This window comes from Takifugu rubripes, chromosome 18 (assembly GCF_901000725.2).
Source record: "Takifugu rubripes chromosome 18, fTakRub1.2, whole genome shotgun sequence".
Lineage (NCBI taxonomy): Eukaryota > Metazoa > Chordata > Actinopteri > Tetraodontiformes > Tetraodontidae > Takifugu > Takifugu rubripes.
The window spans coordinates 519,495-535,000 of record NC_042302.1 but is presented as its reverse complement, the minus strand read 5'-3'; the positions used below and the strand labels follow the sequence as shown (position 1 = coordinate 535,000).

At 49.2% G+C, this 15,506-nt stretch overlaps 1 protein-coding gene across 4 annotated transcripts in view; it reads left to right on the top strand.

The window, feature by feature from the left end:
- Positions 1–15,506, top strand: part of scube1 (signal peptide, CUB domain, EGF-like 1) — a 52,843-nt gene that overhangs the window by 22,805 nt on the left and 14,532 nt on the right. For 2 of the 4 annotated variants that reach the window (XM_011613123.2, XM_011613122.2), the window contains exons 5-7: positions 1,057–1,185; positions 1,328–1,444; positions 12,066–12,155. In XM_011613123.2, the coding sequence (XP_011611425.1) occupies positions 1,057–1,185; positions 1,328–1,444; positions 12,066–12,155 (336 nt within the window). The remainder of the gene's footprint in view (positions 1–1,056; positions 1,186–1,327; positions 1,445–12,065; positions 12,156–15,506) is intronic. The other 2 variants (XM_003972614.3, XM_011613124.2) reach the window with 1 other exon arrangement.

The window sequence follows — 15,506 nt, the reverse complement described above, 5'->3', positions numbered from 1 at the left end:
CTGCTGATGGCCAGCTGGGTAAAGAGAGAGGAGAAGGGGGAGGACTGGTAGAAGATAGGATAGGTAGGAGAGGAGAGGAGAGGAGAGGAGAGGAGAGGAGAGGAGAGGAGAGGAGAGGAGAGGAGAGGAGAGGGGTAGAGGAGAGGAGAAGTAGAGTGAAGGGGAGGTAGAGGAGAGGAGAAGGAGAAGGAGGAGGAGGGGAAAGAGGAGAGGAAGGGAGAGGAGAGGGAGAGGAAAAGGAGAAGGAGAAGGAGGGGGAGAGGAGAGGAGAGGAGAGGAGAGGAGAGGAGAGGAGAGGAGAGGAGAGGAGAGGAGAGGGAGAGGAGAGGCACAGAGCACAGAAACACACACAAAAAATATGATATACAATCACTTCAGCGGGGCCGGAGGTCATTATGCAGCTCCGAGGGCGGCGATACCTGTAAATAAATAGGGGGGGAAGCAGAAAAACTACACAAGAACTAGTCTGCTTGATGAGGAGAGGAAAGGAGAGGAGAGGAGAGGAAACCATGACCCAGTGGGGTGACAGAGGCCTGTCAGGTGATCATGTTTCCGGACCCCGGCAGCCTTGGCCTATAACAGCATAACTAAGATGTGACCTAACGATTAGACGACCCCCTAAGTATGATAATTTGTCTGTCTATGATAGTAACTGGAACTACTGAATTAGTAAGAGGTGTACTTGCCTCTCTGTCAGAAGAGTCAGAAGAGTCTCTGCCTCAGGTGGAGGAGTTCAACCAGGGAGTGAAGCTTCTGTCGAGAAGGACCCACGTTGATCCATGGAGCTTTTCGCAGATGGACCTGCCTAAAGGCTTTTCTCCAGAGTTTTGATCAACTAGAACAAGCTTGTCTGATGAACCCAGTAAACAAACCAAGATAAAGGTTCCTTCTCTTTTCTTCTGGCTTTAGCTTCTCTAGCTCCTTTTCAAAGAATGGAGATTTGTACATGAAGTAACATTAAAAAGGGGGGGTCCACTTAGGTAAGATGGTGAATTGGGGGTGTTGACAGTGGCGCTGTAACTTTCTGAAGCCTTTTTTTTGCTGTCCACCACACAGATGGAATGAACTGCATGAACAAGGACCATGGTTGTGCCCACATCTGCAGAGAGGCTCCAGGCAAAGGAGGAGTCTCGTGCGAGTGCCGTCCAGGCTTTGAACTGGCCAAAAACCAGAAAGACTGCACACGTACGTATTTGACCCGTAGCAACCAAAGCAAGGAAACAATCAGCTCATCTGGTCAGACTGTGGGTTTAGTTCTAGAGATCAGTGAATCAGAACCTGTTCCAGTTCAGGAGAATAACATGAGTTTGTCTGTATGTGTGCTTAGTAACATGTAACTATGGAAACGGAGGCTGCCAGCACACGTGTGACGACACAGACACAGGACCAGTGTGTGGCTGCCACCAGAAATACGCCCTGCACTCTGACAGCAAGACCTGCATAGGTGAGTGAGGACATCTCCTGTTCCTTGTTGTCCTCTGTCTCTGTCTCTCTCTGTCACACATACACACACACACACACACGCGCACACACACACACACACACACACACACACACACACACACACACACACACACACACAAACACACACACACATTGAAGACATACCTGCTGACTCCTGAGTGTAGTTGGTTGATGAACCTTCATACTCAGCAGAGGAACTGACGGCCTCCCTGACCAGCTTTCTTCCTGGATGGTCATGCAGTTCCTGAGGATAACTTGACATCTCAGAGGAGCTTCACCTATGAGATGTTTGTGGGTTTCCTCCCATGACCTTCTCAGATCAGAGCTTTCCTTTCCCGTCCCTTTAGAGGACACTCTTAGATAAGCGTTTTGCCTTTGGTAAATGCTGTTTGGCTTTCCTTGTCTTTCCTGCGAGGCCCAGGCTCACAGCTGCTGTGTCCTTCACGGGCTGAACATCTCCCTAAAGTGTCTCTGCTGTCATCCATCCACAAACCATTGTCCCAACGCTCTGCCTGCTTGTTCACATGCTCTTCGTGGAACTGCAGCTGGGCCTCTGCTCTCCTGAACCCCGGGAGACGGGCCGGTAGGTGTGTAGAAGGTTCCTTGGGAAGCTTTGTGGGCGCTTCCAATGCAAACATTCCATGCCTTAGCGTCTTTACTGCTTGATCTCTCTTGTGGTAGCGCCGCTGTGAAATTAACGTTCGAAATGTTTGCATTTTGACACGTTTGTCTCAAATTTACTGCTGTAACTCCGGGAGTTTCTGTACTGCATTAATAATGGCAATAAAAATGCTTTCAACAGGTTCTGGGAACATCATTACTTAAGTTCATATTTGTAGTTTAACGACCCGTGAAAAGTTTGAGAAGCAGTAAAGTAATATATAAAAAGGCTTTGAAATCAGTGAAGATCCTCTGAATATATATCCATCAATAGGCCGTGGAAGGAATGTAGCAAATGTAGAGTTGCCAGGAGGGAATGGTGCTCCTGCAATGGCTGTGCAGGAAGGAGACACGTGCCGAAGCCCACCAAGGTGCTTCTGAGCACTCTGACGGATTTAAACTCAAGCAGGCGAGATGGGAAAGACTCAGCATAGAAAAATGTTTTGCTTGGTTCTCCCCCAGTTGCAGCTTTATGGGAGAGTGACAACAGGAAAGTAAATCTTTCCTCGAGTTCACCACACGCTCTCTGGAAGCCTGTCTGGGATTCGCTGGGAGAAGGTTCTTGCTGGAACCTTGACTTTTGTCATTCCGCCGCCGTTGTGCTTGTAGGTGGCAGGCCGTGCTGCAGCAGGTGTGGCGACCTGAACCAGAGCTCTCGGGTCGAACCGGCCTTGCACAGAGAAGCAGGCCACGATCTGCTTCTGGGAGTCAGGGCTGCTCACACCCAGAGAGAGAGACTTTTTGACTTTTAACACCACTTTTATTTACGATAATAAATAGAATAAAACATATATTAAACAATCACACCATCATTGTATGAGGTAGTTGGAGAGTTTTAGCTGTATCTGCTCTGTCACCGAACACAGGACACCTTCGTGTCCCCACAGCTATTGGAACACAGAAGCAGAACTCCAGCCTCAGTCTGGCTCTAATGTTCTGCCTCCACATGGCCACCACATCACATGTATCCCCCTCCCGGATCCTGTCCCTGCGTATTAGGTAAATTGCTAGTTTAGCCTCTGCGAATAAAAAGTTTAAGATCTCAAACTTGGGGCCTTCAGTTTTTTTAGAGGCAGTCCCACCAATAAAAACCTGAGCAGAAAAAAGAATCTTGGAATAACCTTTGATCAAAATTTGTCCTTTAACTCACACAACAAAATAGTCTCTAGAAGTGCCTTTTTTCACCTGAGGAACATCACAAAGATCAGGAAGCTACTGACGCATCATTATGCTGAAAAGTTACTCCATGCATTTGTTACTTCCAGGTTGGACTATTGTAATTCTTTATGATCAGGGTGTCCAAACAACTCTTTAAGAAGCCTCCAGGTGATCCAAAATGCTGCAGCTAGAGTTCTGACAGGTATTGACAAAAGAGATCACATAACTCCTGGACTGGCGTCTCTTCATTGGCTGCCCATTAAATTTAGAATAATTTTTAAAACCCTTCTTTTGACGTACAAGTACCTCAGAGGCCTAGCTCCATCCTACCTGGAGGAGCTAGTGACACCTTATCATCCTAAGAGACTGCTCCACTCTCAGAATGCTGGTCTACTTGTGGTCCCCAGAGTCTCGAGAGGTAGAATGGGGGGCCGAGCATTTAGCTACCAGGCCCCCCTTCTATGGAACCAGGACCCTGTCCAGGTACGGGAGGCTGACTCCATCTCTACTTTTAAAATTAGGCTTAAAACCTACCTCTTTGAAAAAGCTGATTGTTACTAATTCTGTAGTTCCAGTTACTATCATAGACAGACAAATTATCATACTGGGGGAGTCGTCTAATCATTAGGTTAACATCTTAGTTACGCTGCTATAGGACAAGGCTGCCGGGGTCCAGAAACATGATCACCTGACAGGCCTCTGTCAACCCAATGGGAAATGGTCTCCTCTCCTCTCCTCTCCTCTCCTCTCCTCTCCTCTCCTCTCCTCTCCTCTCCTCTCTTCTCCTCCTCATCAAGTAGACTAGTGATGCTATTTCTTGTGTAGTTTTTCTGCCCCCCCTTCTGTATTCATCTACAGGTATCACCACCTTCAGAGCTGCATACTGACCTCCGACCCCGCTGACCCACTCAACTTGCACCTTACTTTACTTATTATAATGTACTTCTGTATGTATTATATGTATGATTGCGTGATTGCATGATCTATGCCTATTCTCTCCTCTCCTCTCCTCTCCTCTCCTCTCCTCTCCTCTCCTCTCCTCTCCTCTCCTCTCCTCTCCTACCTACTCTCTCCTCTACCTGTCCTCTCCCTTTCTCCTCTCTCTATCCAGCCGGCCATCAGCAGGAGGGTCCCCCTACATGAGCCTGGTCCTGCTCAAGGTTTCTTCCTGTTAAAGGGGAGTTTTTCCTTGCCACTGTTGCTTGTTTGGGGTTTGGCCCTGGGATTCTATAAAGCGCCAAGAAACAATTTTTATTGTAAAAGACGCTATATAAACAAATAAAGATTGATTGAATTGATTGAAAAAGTGATTTTAAAATGGTTAAAAAACTCAGTTAAAACACTAAAACCCCCCGCGTGTCTGCTGCACTCTGTACAAACATGAAAAACCGTCTCAAACAGACCACAGAACGGACATTCTTTGGAGACACTGTGGTTTAAAGTAGCAATTGTGGTGATGCCACCATGCAGGATTCTCCACTGCAGGTCTCCAGTCCTCCTTTTGATGGAGGGTTTGTACAGGGTCCTCCACTGTGGACTCTGTTCCCCCAGCCTGTCTGTCCATACAGAGACAGCTATGTCGAGTAGCCTCAGTCCATTAATTGTCTTTACAATGTTCAAATATAAAGTTTGTTTGTTTATTCCATGGAGGCCCAGTTTGCTCTTGTAGTAGGCGTTCAGGAGACGGCCACTGCAGTCCTCACACCCAGGGCTCAGCTGGAGGTCAGGGAAGGCATCTGTGGGGTCAGGCTCGGCTCCTCCTCTGCCGTACCGCAGGAGAAGACTCCTGTCTCTCACAGAGAGCCTCTTCCTACACAGCTCCAGACTTCTCTCCACCAGTCTCAGCGATTGCAGTCCCAGTACAGTGCTCAGGGTCTGGGCGTCAACCAGCACCGGCCCGGCTGCCTCCACCAGCTGCTTTAGAGTGACAGTCCTGGACCCACACAGTGCCCCCATCAGCCTGGGCATGATGCTGCTACAGACATCCAGTCGGCCACCATGAATCAGGGGCTCTTCCAACAGCCAGTGCAGAGTAGGACTTCTGGATCTTATTCCATTTAAAAAGAACATATGATTGAGAAAAACACTCTGATAAAAAGTTGGCAACCCCCTTAAATTTAAACTTAATCAGTTAAAAACAGAGCAGCGTCCTTTCGCAAGTTGCTCACACATCTGAGCAAGCAGCTGGCCACATCCCTCCACACTAAGTCAGGATCTCCTGTCAGGTACCTCTGAACAAACTGCAGCCTGAAGGTGGCTGTTCTACTGGCCAGGTGGATGAGGCCCTGGCTCCCTTGGTCTCTGGATAAGAACAGGACTGACTGTGGTACCCAGTGGTAGCTGTCCCAGAAGAACCAGTTTAGCCTGGATCTGGGACAGCAGGCCTGGTGGTGGCTCGAAACAGGCCAAACGGTGCCACAGCAGCGAGGCTACAAGGTTGTTTATAACTAAAACTGTTCCTCTAAAAGACATCTCCAAGTGCAGCCATCTCCATTTCTTTAATTTTTCATCAAACTTCTCAACAACATTCTCCCAGTTCTTTCTGACCATGCACTCATTTCCCAGGTACACTCCGAGATATCTCAGGCCATCTCTCCTCCAGGTCAGACCTTGAGGGAGAACGGTGATGATGCCACTCACTGGCAACCAGGGCTTCGCTATTCCCCCAGTTCACCCTTGTAGACGACACATCACAGAAGTTATTAGTAATGTTTAAAACTGCATGGATAACTGCGTGTATATCTTCTTGGTATTTAATAAAAACAACCACATCATCAGTGTAGGCAGATAAAGCCACATTATTGTTAAAACCCAGTAAAAACAGGCCTTGAACACATGAGCTTATGGAGGAGGGGTTCCAGGGAGAGCGCATAGAGCATCCCAGACAGGCACAGCCCTGTTGGACACCTCTACACACTCTAAAAGGAGCACACAAGCTGCCATTGACCTTCAGCATACTCTCAATGGTACTGTACAGCACCTGGATCTTGGCTATCAGACCAGCACTGAACCCAAATGTCTCCATGGTTCTCCACAGGAAGTTGTGTTCAACACGGTCAAAAGCCTTTTCTTGATCTAAAGAAAGTAGACCAACACTCACCACCGATGAACTGGAGACCTCCAAAACATCCCTAATGAGGCAGACGTTGTCTACCATGGACCTACCAGGTACACAGTACGTCTGGTCCTGATGGATGACCTGCTCCATGGCCTCCCACAGCTGGATGGCCAAGGCCCTGGAGAGAATCTTGTAGTCCGTGCAGAGAAGGGACACACGGGGCCAGTATTTTATGTCCTGCAGGTTTCCTTTCTTTGGCAGGAGGGTGATGACGGCCCTCCTGCAGGACAGAGGCAAGGAACCGGTGGCGAGACTCTCGTTGAAGACCTCCAGGATGTCTTGAGCGAGGATGTCCCAGAAGGCCTTGTAGAACTCCACAGAGAGTCCGTCGATGCCCGGGGCCTTTTGGACCTGCATTGTCTGTAGGGCCGCGTGCAGCTCCTGTGCTGTCAACAGGCACTCCATCTGGTAGTTGGTCTCCTTGGAGACCCTGGGTAGTCCTTCACTAAAAACACTAAAACCACTGAAACAATCCTCGTCGTCTTTAAAATCAGTCTTGTAAAGTGCAGTTTAAAACCCCACCGCTCTCCTCCTGATCAGCCCCGGGTCAGTCAGCTCCTGCCCCGTGTCCGACAGCAAGGAGTGGATAAACTTCCTCTGCCCAGACTTCTTCTCAAGGCCGAAGAAGAAAGTCGAGGGTGCATCCATCTCCAAAATGTCCTGGATTCTGGACTGGACCAGGGCGCCCTGTGCTCTAGCACTCAGCAGGTTGGCTAAAGCTGTCTTTTTGGTCTTGAGGACTTCAACAGATCCTCCATTTCCAGTGGACCCGTTCAAACGCTCGAGCTCCACTATCTGAGTCTCCAGATCCCTGATAGAGCCAGTGATGTGACGAGTAACATTGAGAGTGTGCTGCTGACAGAACATTCTTGTCTGTGTCTTCCCGTGGTCCCACCACTGTTTTAAGTAGCTAAACTTGCCCTTACTCTGCCTAAAACCAGGCCAAAAGTAACTAAGAGCATCTTTAAAAATCACATCGGAGGCTAAAACTGATCTAAAATGCCAGTAGGCGCTTTTTGGTAAAATGTTGTTAATGAAAACAGCACATAAAACCAAAGCGTGATCAGTAAAACCCACAGGCATGATAAGACAAGATACTACATTTAAACACATTAAAATTGTGTTTAAAACAGTAAAAGCAATCTAAACGAGCCACCTCACCTTCCTGAAGCCCTGTTTCCCCCTGCTCAATCACACAACCTGTCTAACCTATCTGTTCACCCCCTTGTACACACGCTCCACCTGTGTTACCTAACTCTACACGCACTCCTCCTATCTCCTCCTCCTGTAAACACGCTTCATCAGTCTCACCGTCCTGTACACTCACTTCACCTTTCTCACCCACCAGTTCACCCTCACCTGTGCTCCCATCATTATCCACCTGGGCCATCGCCCCGTCAACCCCCTGACCCTCAGCTCTGGCGACAGGTCGCTCAGCAGCAGCTCCAGGCTCTGCCGTGCAGGGCTCCACAGCAGCAGCCCCGGGAAGCTCCCCCGAGCCCGACGCAGTTGATTTGGCTGCATGTGAACACACCTTAATTACCATATTTTGATGACTATAAGGCGCACCTAAAACACTGAGATTTTCTCAAAAATCTACAGTGCGCCTTATAATATGGAGCGCCTTGTGTGTGGACTGAGTTCCAAAAACTGCTTTGCGCCTTTGGTGGGTGCACTATGGTAAACGCTCCGCCAATCGATTAGCGGCACACCTACGCATAAGGATACCCTAAAATGGCACCGGTCAAGCGAGACGCGTATGAATGAGGCTTATTTTAAACTGCAGGCCATGGAATATGCGGCTTAAAATGGCAACCGAGCAATCTTAGAGTTTTCGCTTTATGAGGAGGCGGCATCTCTCCATACGCGTGAGGACAACTGTTGCGCATCGGCTGCCCGCGGATTACCAGGAGAGGGTGGCCATCTTCCGCACCTACTGCCGTGACAAGATAACCGCGCCCAGCCACATCACCTACATGGATGAGATCCCTCTGACTTTTAACACCCCTTTACCCATAAAGTGGAGAAAAAGGGACCGGCACGGTGGCGATACGCACAACGGGGCACGAGAAGTCGTCGTTCACCGTGGTTCTCGGCTGCCACGGAAACGGACAGAGCGCTGGATGATGGAAGGCGAACACAAAGACTATGAGGCAGCGGCGGGCAAAGTTATGCTACCATATGCGGGTGGATTGTAGACGCATGGGCTATGATACCGTCTTCATGTATTGTAAGAGCTTTAACAAAATCAACGCTGAACCGGAACCGGTCGGTGAGTCCGATTCAGATGATTAAGAAGAGGAAATGTTGAACATTGAAATAGTGCAGCTGTTTAATTCAGATACAGAAGATGAAAACTTTGATGGTTTTGTGGTGGAAGAATGAATATTTTGTTCAATAAATGTGTCGATACTCACTGTTTTACTTCCGTTGTCATTTTTTACTGTATGTTTCAGCATGCGCCTAATAATACGGTGCGCCTTATGTATGTTTTAAATACAGAAATAGCACCCATAACTGAGACTGCGCCTTTTAATACAGTGCGCCTTATGGTCGTGAAAATACGGTAAATGTCCCACTTCACTTCATGTGCGCCGATGAGGCTAACAGAACAGAACTAACAGAACAGAGTCTGTGATCAACGGGGGCATGTTGGACAGGGTAACTTTGGTGGCTGGCTGTCTCAGAGGCATCACCGCCTCGAACTTTCCACCGACACTGATACCGGCCTCCACCAGGCAGTTCACCTTTTCCACCTTCTCCACAAGCAAGACTACGGCCCCGTTCATCTGGGCAGCCAACTTCACGGACCCATGTGCGATCACCTCACCCACAGCCAGGGCCACCTCCTCCGTGGTGTACAGAGACCTGGCCCCCACCTTAACGGCATGTGTCCGTGTTAACCGGGAGAGATCCCCGCTACCACCACCAACCCTCATGGCGTCAGATGCCAACCGGCCAGACAAACGCTGGATGGTTACACGGCAAAACACTGAAAACTAAACTAACAAACTGACAAAAGACACCACCAACACTTAAATAAACTATACCCACAAAAACCTAACAAGAAAACAGCTTTAACAATTCGAAAAGGTTGAAAGATTCTCAAACGAGAACGCTCTCAGCTCGCACCACGCTCCTCACAGAGAGAGAGAGAGAGAGAAAAGTATCAAGTCATCAAGTTCTTGTCCAATGAATGCGATGCCTTTTGTTTACAAGTTCAGGTTGGTTGGTAATTGGACCGTAAAGTTAAACAACCAAATAAAAGAACCCGGAGTTACATGTAAAGGATTGAGATTGCAACCATCTGCACACCTCCATCATGTTGTGTTTGAACCCTGACGAGATGGGGACAGTGTCTTCACACCCACACCCGCCACACCATGCCCGCATGCTTCCTCTGCCTGGCACAGCCACTAGAATCTGCACCTGTCTCATTGTCTCTCACACCAGTCCATCTGTTTGACATGTCCGAACGTTGTTGAACTGCCAATAACAGATTCTTCTTTCAGCCATTCTGAAGACTTGAAAGGACCCACTGAGGAAAGGCTTCACAGATGGAGCAGAAAGAGAGAGAACGCACATCTTCTCAAAACCTTTCTCTCTCTCTCCTTGTCTCCTCTCCTCTCTGGTGTGATGAGAGAAGGGGCCCCCAGGGTCTGAGGGGCCTACTTTTAATGCCCAGTTTCCCCTCTGTGTAGCACTGAAAAGCCCTCTGTTCCTGCTTCCTCCCTTCCTCCCTTGCTTCTCCTCCCTCCTCCTGCTGCTTCCTGGTGATGGTACCTGATTGCCTGTCTTGTCTGAGCATCAATGTTGGGATCAAGTCAGAGGATTTAAAGGGAACCTGAAGGGGGGAGAGTGGGTGGAGGGTCCACGTGTCCCATTTGGTGGTTAAAGCCAGACACCTCAATTGCAGCCTGATCTTAGTTCAAAGTCCTCCAACAACCAACCTAGCCTGTCCTCCAGCTATGTCCTCACATCCTTGTCTCCAGCTGACTTGTTGATTTAGAAAAGTATCCGTACCAGCAGCCCCTGTGCCCCCCCCTCCACCCCAGTTGAAGAGGCAGGGACTTGCTGTGCTCCTCTACTTCCTCCTGTAAAGGATGCATGTGTCCACCTCAATGTGTCCCATGTTCAGTGGTCTGCAGCTGCCTCTTTTACTAACCTTTCTGTCTGGGAAAACCCGCATTGCATCATCTGCCTCTGTTTCCTCATCTCTCTGTTTCTGTGTTGGAATGGAAGCCCATTGATGTTGGTTCATGCTTGTGGCCCCGAACCTTCTGTTTTCTTTCAGTCCATAGATTTCTTTGATTTTATTCATTTTATTTTATTTGCAATATCCTTGCTGGTAGTTTAGAGTGATTAAAAACCACCCCCCTTTCCCCCGCTTTGTCCTGCTCTAAAACAATTCAGTCCAGGGGCTCTGACCCATCCTTAGTCCCTTGGAGAAGAACAAGTGGGAGCCTGTTCAGCTGGTTTTTTTTCGTGCTACCCAGCAGATGCTTAAAAGCTGCTGCTGTGGAATGCTCAAGCATTTAATTCAGCAGTAACGGACGCATTCACACAGCAGCATCTCAGCCATTAGCTGTGCACCAGAATGTCTCCATTCATGCCTAAGTGTACTTCAGAGTCTCCCACATTGTCCATCAGCTGCCTGAGAGAAAGGGGAAGCGAAAGGACGTTAATTACCCCCGCGTCCACCCTGGGAGCCACCCCTGCCTCCATCCCTTTGGACGGTGCGTGCACATCAAAGGGCAGTCTTGTTGCAGCAAGTGTTCACAGGGAAGTGGTCCTTGGCCATTGTGAAAGCCCCCCCCCCCCCCCCAGCCATCCACATGCATGCCATTTTAACATTCAGCCATAACTGTCACTTCTGTCCTCCTCCCACCTTTGGTCTTTGGGAACCTGGTTTTCTGGTGTTCAGGTGAAATGTTTCATAGACAAACAGGCAACCAGCTCTGCACCCTCCTCCCTGCATGGCCCTCTGCACCCCATCTTCACCCTAGAGCTCCGTCCTTGTTTATTCACCTCTCTCCTTCCTCTGCTGCCTCCATTGTCGCCAAGACACTGTCCCTTATCTTCCACCCTCTCTGGTTGCCTCCTCGGTCTGCTCCTGGCTCCCTGCTCATCAGCCTGTCCTTGCTGGCTCCTCTCAGCGCCTCCCTCTCCTTGGACCTTTGCTTCTCTTGTTTCAGAAGCATGTTCCTGCTCATCACACGCCTCCCTTTTTCCCGGCTTTGTTTCTTCTCCCCTTTAATGCAGCTTGTCTTGGAAATGTCTGACGCTCCTGCTCCTTCCCATCTGCCTCCTGCTCCATCCTAAAGCCAGGGATTCGCTGCCGTCAGAGCGGCTGGTTGAGGACTGGAGCATTGTCAGCCTCTCAACCTTCTCCCCACCCCACCTTCTTATTCCTCACTGCAGCTTTTGAGATGGATCCTGGTACAGATCCTTTGTTTTTGTCAATGATTTTTCATCGGTCAGGCCTTTATCTCTGTTTGGGTATGAATACTAACGGGGTCTTTGGTGCTTCATCATCGCTTCTTGCTCGTGGCTTATTTGATTCATTTATTTGTTGCTGAACGCCATGAGGGGCTGAAGGTCTGGTCATTTGGGCTTCTCATTAACCTGCTGCTCACTGTTTGTCCCCTTGTCACTTGTGTTTTAGAGAAAGATGAGGCTGCAATTGAGAGCTCTGAATTCAATGCCACGTCAGTAGCTGATGTGGACAAGCGGGTGAAACGGCGGCTACTTATGGGTAACTCTTTTCTTCCTCTTTCTATATGTTGCTATGGCGCTTGTGCTTGTTCCCCCGACTTCCCTCCTCTATGTTCCTCCTTGTGCTCCACTCTTTGTACCTAATTTCCATTTATTTTAGAGAAAACTCCAGTAGCCACAGTGTCTACTCCACCCTCCTCCTTCTGCTCTCACAGTATTTCCTGTAAAGAAACTCAGAGGTTGTTGTCTCTTTTAAACGCTTCATTTCAAACTCCAACAAACTCCAGAAATTCAATCATTTTTCCACATGCTGCAGGTCAGAATCATTCGGAGAGGAAAACGGGATTAATCAATGAGTTTTAGCTTTACCAGCGGGAGCGATCAAGGATAAGAGGCTCCCGCTTTTACACAGCGGGGGCCACTTTGGGAGATTGCATCAGCTTTCAGGTCAACGGTTGCTGGTTTCAGTTTTCTGCTTTGTCATTTTCTGTCCAGATGTATTTTGGAATCCATGTCCTCTATCAGTCCCTCCCGGTTTTTATCCCTGCAGGTTTTGGTTGAGACATGCTGACGGGAGCTTCTGTTTTTCAGGAGCTCCTGCTGCCCCACCCCCCCCCCCCCCCCCCCCCCCCCCCCCCCCCCCCCCCCCCCCCCCCCCCCCCCCACCCCCCCCCCCCCCCCCCCCCCCCCCCCCCCCCCCCCAAATCCTTTTTAACATTAACCCAAAGATTAAGCGTCTTCAGAAAGGCGTGGTCTTCAGGGTCCCATCTTGTTTTGTTTACTCAACGTCACCTCTCAGGGACTTGGTGTCTGGAAAAATCTGAGCCATGGAGACCGACAGAGCTATGAACCTCTGTAACTGTCTGTCTGTCTGTCTGTCTGTCTGTCTGTCTGTCTGTCTGTCACATAGCATTTACATCAAACCCAATTTTGTAGCATGCAGGTGAGAGTGGTGGCTCTGTAACGACAACAGCAGGTTGACTTTATACTGAGCCAGCACCCGTCCACAGTGTCACCAGTCCAGCTCTGCTGCGATGGTAAGGAGCACTTAGTGCAGACATCATTCACCAGGGGAGAAACATGAAGAGCCATATGGCACCATTAACAGATGCTAGCTAAAACCCATTAGCACAGCAAACCCAGGAGAGATTAAACTGTACATAGTATATCTGGTGCTGCATGAGTTGGACAAAGAGGCTTCTCGTTGTTCCCTAGAGACCTTCGAGTGTGAAACGAGTCAGCTGACGCCCAGTTGGTGTATCTTAATGCCACCTCTCTCATATTCTCCAGATCATAATCAATGTCCACTATTGAAACTACTGATTAAGAGGAATGAATGTGCAGATCAGTTGGGTAGCATCAACTCATTTAAACTTATCTTCTGAAGGCTTCCACCATTATTAAAAATGAGCTTCTCCCAGTGCAGCTGCCCACAGCTGGGGTCAAGCCAGCAGAAATGGTGGGAAGGGCAATATTATCTGTCGGAATCCCCTCGGGTTGATTCTGTGACGTGAATGCTGACAGAGCTGAGACCAGCAGGACTTGGCTCTATAGCGTGTCACACTCCAACACACTGTCTGCGGAGCATCAGTACGTAAAGCAGCATCAATGCATGCTGCTCCTGACGCGGGGCCCTGCCGTCTCTGTCTCTCCTGCCGTCTATGTCCCTTTTTCCATCTCTGTCCCTCCTGTTGTCTCTGGCCTTCCTGTATCTCTGTCTCTCCTGCCGTCTCTGGCCCTCCTGCCGTCTCTGTCCCTCCTGCCGTCTCTGGCCCTCCTGTCGTCTCTGGCCCTCCTGCGTCTCTGTCCCTCCTGCCGCCTCTGGCCCTCCTGCCGCCTCTATCCCTCCTGTCTTTGCTCAGACAATGGCCCGATCAAGACTGAGGGAGCCGCTGCTGCTCCGATGGAAAGCACAAAGCCTCTTCTGTCCACCGGAGCAAAGAGAGGAAGAAAAGTGGGCAAACTGATGAAATCTTTCAGCGTGTTGATCTTCGAGCAGCAGCTAAATCAGCAGCCAGGTGTGAAACACATGTGAGCAAAGAGTCAAAAGAGAAGCTCAGTGTTGCTACAGTGTTGCTACAGTGGTGCAGGCCCTGGACTGCAAATAAACCATTACGTCCAGACAGACGGATCTGCACCAGGCCTGCGCTCCTGAGTATCCGATAGCCTGATTAGAGGCCGGAGCGGTGCTGACTGACAGTTGATTTAGGCACTGAAAGAAGCCTTGTTGAGCGCTGAAGCGTGAGCAGGGATGGTAGCAGGATGCTAGCTCAGACAGGCCACACGTCTGTAATGGAGGGAAGAGTTTCACAGCAAGAATGTGACAGCAGTAGTTTCCCATCCTCATAAACTACCCTGAAACATTTGTTTTTCACCTTCCTACTTTTAATGGTTAAAGCCATTGTTTTCTTTTAAAGGACTGAAAGTCAACCTGTTTTATTGTTCGGAGATCTTGGAAGGGCAATTTCCTGCATCATTCCATTCCCACAACAAAGAATGATGGACGCTTCATTTTATCAACCAGTTCTGAATAGTAAAGGATCACCAAGGGACTAGGACCCAACTTACTTGAACGGTTTAGGTTGGTTTGTATGTTTTTGATGTGGCTCTTTGACCAGCTTCTGTTCGTCTTGACCAGCTTCTGTTCGTCCAAGGATGTCCTTTGTCTGTCAAATGATCATTGATGCCAACAGTATCAACTCAATGGATTTGGCTCACTGTACCAGATTATAGCTCAAAGATTCACAGCTGCAGCACCTTGTGGGTGGATACATGTGTGCAAACATGGAAAGGCACGATCCAAAATTCCCCCAGCATGTTCCCCGATGTGTCAGCTCACATAAAGAGTGAGGTTTCTAAAGGGGGCTGAGTAGAGGACAAGTGGGGCTTGTCCAGCACATCAATCAGCGCCGGTGGCTTCTCTGTGTTCTCCTGCCTCATCTGGCCCTGAGGCTGGACGGGCTCTCAGCAGAGGCTGGCGTGTTCTGAGAGAGCTCAGCCCGTCTAATGACAGGGCCCGGCATAGGCGGAATAAATCACCCTGAGCCATAAACAGCACATACATGACTCCCTTTCCCCTTAGCCTAAAAGTGTCAGCGTGGCCTGTAGCTGAAATTCTTCGCTAAGTATGTGAAAAGGTACATTGTCAACTGACAGCCGTTGAGGAGTGGACAGCATTCTGGATCCTTCAGGCCCTTCAGATAAACTGCCTGGGTGAGCGTCACACCTCGTGGCCTGCCTTCCTTCCACAGCTACGCTTTAGAGATAGTTTTCCCTCTGGCTTTAGATCTCTACAGAGACAAAATGACTGGAAATGACACCCCCAGACTGTTGGAGGACAAAGACTGAAGGTAATTGATATGGGTTACAAAACAGAGGTGAGTGACAAAGT